Source organism: Atta cephalotes (genome assembly GCF_000143395.1).
Source record: "Atta cephalotes unplaced genomic scaffold scaffold00032, whole genome shotgun sequence".
Classification (NCBI taxonomy): Eukaryota; Metazoa; Arthropoda; class Insecta; order Hymenoptera; family Formicidae; genus Atta; species Atta cephalotes.
Genome location: NW_012130096.1, coordinates 2,698,865 through 2,704,026, shown reverse-complemented (window position 1 = coordinate 2,704,026; position 5,162 = coordinate 2,698,865). Strand labels below are relative to the sequence as shown.

At 29.5% G+C, this 5,162-nt stretch overlaps 2 protein-coding genes across 2 annotated transcripts in view; both read left to right on the top strand.

Moving 5' to 3' along the window:
* Positions 1 to 87, top strand: part of LOC105621302 (aminopeptidase N-like) — a gene marked incomplete at its 5' end in the record, with an annotated part of 4,521 nt that extends 4,434 nt beyond the window's left edge. Inside the window, one exon of the mRNA XM_012202767.1 lies at positions 16 to 87. Coding sequence (XP_012058157.1) covers positions 16 to 87 — 72 coding nt within the window. The remainder of the gene's footprint in view (positions 1 to 15) is intronic.
* A 1,778-nt stretch (positions 88 to 1,865) lies between these two features.
* The window catches only part of LOC105621301 (nardilysin-like), a 13,671-nt gene continuing 10,374 nt past the window's right edge, over positions 1,866 to 5,162 (top strand). Inside the window, exons 1-2 of the mRNA XM_012202766.1 lie at positions 1,866 to 2,173; positions 2,358 to 2,452. Coding sequence (XP_012058156.1) covers positions 1,866 to 2,173; positions 2,358 to 2,452 — 403 coding nt within the window. The remainder of the gene's footprint in view (positions 2,174 to 2,357; positions 2,453 to 5,162) is intronic.

The following is a 5,162-nucleotide window of genomic DNA, read 5'->3' as shown; positions in this document are numbered from 1 at the left end:
AACAATCATTTTCAGATATACAATATTTCGGAAAGACTATGGACAGAATGGAACAGCAAATTAAATTTATGCATGTGGCCATCATAAAAATATCTGAAACACTGGAAAGAACAAATAACAAAATTAAAATTTTTCTTTTCATTGTTATAATATTAGGTTTACATTCATTGATTATAAAGGAGGATTATGGATTGTTATTTTGGGTTAGCATTGAGATAATGATATATATATTTAGCCTTATAAAACGTTTCATGAGCTCTGTATTTTTTATAGATTCCATACAGGAATTAGTTATTAAGTTATTAATATTTATCTCTATTATAACATGTTTTCATTATCTTCGCATTGTATTGTCGGAGAAATAATAATGAATTATAATTTTTTAAAGAATAGTATTAATAGAATAGATTGTATTTTAAAATACTAACTTTTGTCATTATTTATATTGTTTAAATCCTGTTGATTTGTTTAGATTTATTTGACAGAAAATGTTTACTTTATTTTTTTACTCAATATTTTATTTAAAACTTTTTCTCTGGTATGACTCTATCTATTAATATCCAATATTTTTTTGTGAAATTTTCTTGATATTTTTAATATTATATGTATTTTTTAGTGATATTTATTCAATTATATTCAATTATATGATGTATAATAAAGATCAGCGTGTCTAAGATCGTTTTGATATACAAATAATGTTTCTAAACAATCAGAACTAGAATTGTTTTAGCACAATAGAAAATTAGAATAGTTTTATATAAATTATTTTTATGTAAACTATCTGATTTCTATTTTTTTCTTTATTAGTATAAATGGCAATGTAAGTTAATATGCTAACATATAATGTCTAGAATATAATTTAGGATTAATTTTTAATATTTAAGATATATTCGCATATTATTGTGATTTATGATATATTACATTATATTTTATACTATTAATATAAAGTTTAATTACTAATTTTAGAATAATTAGAATTAATTATAATATTATGATGTGATAAATATTATTTGTTTTTAATACAATTAAAATATTTATTATTAATTATTTGATGCTAATATATTCACATTTTTTTATTTACAATAAATACGAAGCATTATTTTATTATTAATTTACTATTAATATTAATTATTAATTTTTGTATTATTTTATTAATTTAATTAGTATATATATATATATATATATAATAATAATTAAAATCATTATATAATATTAACGTAAAATATTAAAATATTGCATAATCATAATATTATAATTATATTTCAATTATATTTAATGTTTATTATTATAATATTTTTATTATTAATTAATTGACACACACTTGTAATAACAGGTTTACTTTTATAATAATAAATGGTGGCCATTTTATTTACATTATTATTTTTTTCCACTCATACTTATAAGCTAGCAAATTATTTATATATATAGTATTTATATATATAGTATTATTTTCAACTGAGAATTTATTTAATAATGCATCTCTAACTATTGTTAAACAATGATTTTGGGGATAATATTTGTTAATATTATTAATAATTCAGTAAGTCAAATATTAGAACAGTATGAGATTCACAAATTAATTTAAAAAGTAGCGTCTTACGTTTTATAGATAGAATGTCAAAAGAAATCTGCTAACATAATAATAGAATCTGCGAACAGTACATGATAACAGAAACCGCGGAGTAAAATCTATCATTTTATAATTATATAAATGATATTTTTATTTAAATTACGAAATGCAATTTTAAATGAATAGGCAACTTAAATGAATATGCTGAAATTCCCTAGAAACATAGAAAAAGATGAGAAACCTGAATATCGATAATGTTCAGACTTGTTATAGACCGTATAGAATCATCGAGCGCATGACATGTGCTCTCTACTTTTTTCAACGACGACTGACCATTGTCAGACGCGTATGTAGACATGTGTCGGTTAAACTGTTAAGAAAAATTGTACAGAGTCTACAGAAAAGGAAGTTAGAAACGATTCAAAATCCCATTGTGAGTTTTCCGATTAAATTGTATTCTATTGACCGACCTAATTTCCATTCTGATTTCCCCTGCGTCAATATAATGCCAGAGATGGAGCATACGAATGGTGACGGGGAGGGTCATCAAGTTGAATATTTGGAGACGCCCATCAAATCGGAGAACGATAAAAAAGAATACAGGTAAGGCAGAGTTAAGTATTCCTTCGATTGAATTAAACATTTTTTCGATTGAAATGGAAGAGAGGAACATGATTTAATGCAATTTTTTTAGAAACGTTACTTTTTATTAAGGAAGGATTAGGTTTATATGATAAACTTATTGATTTGTTATATTATTATTGTGTGTTTTGTCTTCCTAATGTAGAGTCATCAAATTATCAAATGGTTTAACGGCTTTGTTAATATCCGATATACATTCAAAAACTTGTGCTTCTCAGGATCAAGATGATCAGGATAAAGGTAAGACATCTGATAATATAACTTGTTGCGCCAATTTATTAAAAATAAGATGTTATGTACTCTGATAGCAAAATTTATGGAGACTAATTTTGAGCAGAGCCTGCTACCATTTTTTTATTGCAGAAAGACAATAAATTATACATAGAGTTTATACAAACATTGTTATAAAACTGCCCAAAATTATGACAAGTTTGCTGACATGCTATGCAGCAAATTGATAACAGAAATTGAACAGTCTATTGCATAACCTGGCAGTAGAGTGCAAGCAGAACCAAGCAGAACCTGTTGACATAACTTGATTATAGATTGATAGCAGAAATTGAGCAAAATCCGTCTTTTTTTATATACAGTTATGAGATGAACTTACTTCTCATAAGAAGAAAACGTCCAGGAGTCCTATAAGAATTAGTGTATGTAAATCGAATAGGCAAATCTCTTAGAGATTTCCCAAGTTCTTTCAGAGTGTATTTTTTGAATCTCCGAATATTTTTTGATTATTTTCGCATGTTTACTTTGAAATTTGAAGCTAATCAATAATATTTTAGCAACAAAATTATTGATTGTTTTCAGTTTTCACACAAATATATATAAATATAATTGTGTATAATTATATATAATTCTTTACATATGCAAAATTTTTTATAAGAAATTAAGTTGATTTAAATGAAAATGACAGATTTTGTTTGGTTTCTACTGTCAATTTGCCATCAGATTATATCAGTAGATTCTGCTCGGTTTCTGCTCGCAATCTGCTGTCAAATTATGTCAGCAGACTGCTTGGTTTTTGGTCAGCAATTGCTGGTAAAACATGTCAATAGGTTTTGACAACGAATCCATAGCCAAACTGCGGACACAAATGGTTATGATTTTGGAATTAAAATCTCTTTTTTTGATTAAGTTTACTACCAATTTGCAAACAAATTGCTAACATTTTGCTATCAGGATATGTAATGATAATGAAAAAAGATGTGTGTATATACAAGGCATATTCGGAAAGATTACATTTTACAAAAATTGAAAAATGAATATTTATTAATAAAACTTATATGGCATATTACAACACACAAATAAAGCACTATTTTTTCAAGTAATCGCCATTTAGTTCCAAGCATTTGGTGAACCGTGGTATTAACATTTGTATTCCTATGTCACTCGTTTCTGTCGCCAACTTTCTTGACCATTCACACACGGCATTCTTCATCTTTTTGTTAGTAGAAAAACGTTTCCCTCTCAGATCGATCATTTTGCCTCCAATTTTATGACTCCAGGTTAATTTATTAATGAGATACTGCGAGACCCTCAAAAAGTTTCGACAGATCATACAAAATAAGAGAGGGCGGCTGACAAAGGATACGTATCTGTTGCATGACAACGCTCGGCTCCACACCATGCGCAAAACAATCGATCTCGGGTACATTCTGTTTCACGCATGATGTGCATACTGCATTGTTTATCCTTGTTTCAACAACATTCAATGAACAACAAGGATAAAACAGAATGCACTCCTCAACAGTTTTGGGATATTCTGAACCATCCTGCCCATAGCTCTGATCTAGCACCAAATAACTTTTTTCTTTTCACCATGTTGAAAGAACACATGGGTGGCAAACGTTTTTCTACTGACAAGAGAAGAATGTATGAATGATCAAAGGAGGTAGCGGCGAGATATATAACATAGGTATAATAAAAGTTGATACGACTCAAATGCTTGGAACTGAATGGCGATTACGTGGAAAAATAGTGCTTTACTTGTATAATATGTTATATAAATTTTATTAATAAATATTCATTTTTCGATTTTTGTAAAATGTAACCTTTCCGAATATGCCTTGTATATATACAGGGTGCATCATCAAAATCCGGACAAATTTCAATTTGAATTTTCCGCTATATTGTGCCTTCGCCAGAGATTGTTGGCGTCCGAGAAAGCCTGATGCTTCTAGTAAACAGTCATATTCTCAAAATGACCGTGATGTTGAAACCAAGTGCAGAGTATAATTGAAGAGCCGTGATTATCAAAGGCTTTCGCGCTGGGCGCTCAGCAAATAATTCGGTTCTTTGGATACCCGAGATCAATGGCTTATGATGTTGTGCAAGATATATGCTTTAGAACAGTCCAACAGAGGTTTCAGTATGCCAGCGAGGAAAAATCAATCGAAAGAACGCATCGCGAGGACCCCCACAGTTGTTGAAAGAGCTCAAGTGCTGATATCGAATGATCCAGGGCAATCATTGCGAAAATTAGCATCGATTGTTGGTGTAAGTGAGCCAATAATGCATCGAATTGCCGAGAAGGACCTTTGATACAAATCGTACACATTAAAGATACGACAGATACTCTCTGAGGCTGCCAGGATAAGCCGAATTGCTCGCCTCGGCTCCCATTTTGGCCTCCCAACAGCTCAGATAATCCCTTGGACTACTATGTATGGAGCGTAGTTAAAAGGACACAAACAAGTCTCGGCATCCCAATGTGACGTCATGTTAAGGACCACTATTGAAGCAGCATTCGTCGGCATGGACAGCGTTACATTACAGCGTGCGTGTGAATGCTTCAGAAAATAGAGATCGTCATTCAAGCTAATGGAAGATATATAATTGTGCTCTACAGGGATTCCCCAAGTGCCATGTAAAAGAATTTTTTGTAATATTTAATTTTCATTAAAACCATTTTGTTTAAAGAAATTATTCGATTTGTCCGGATTTTGGT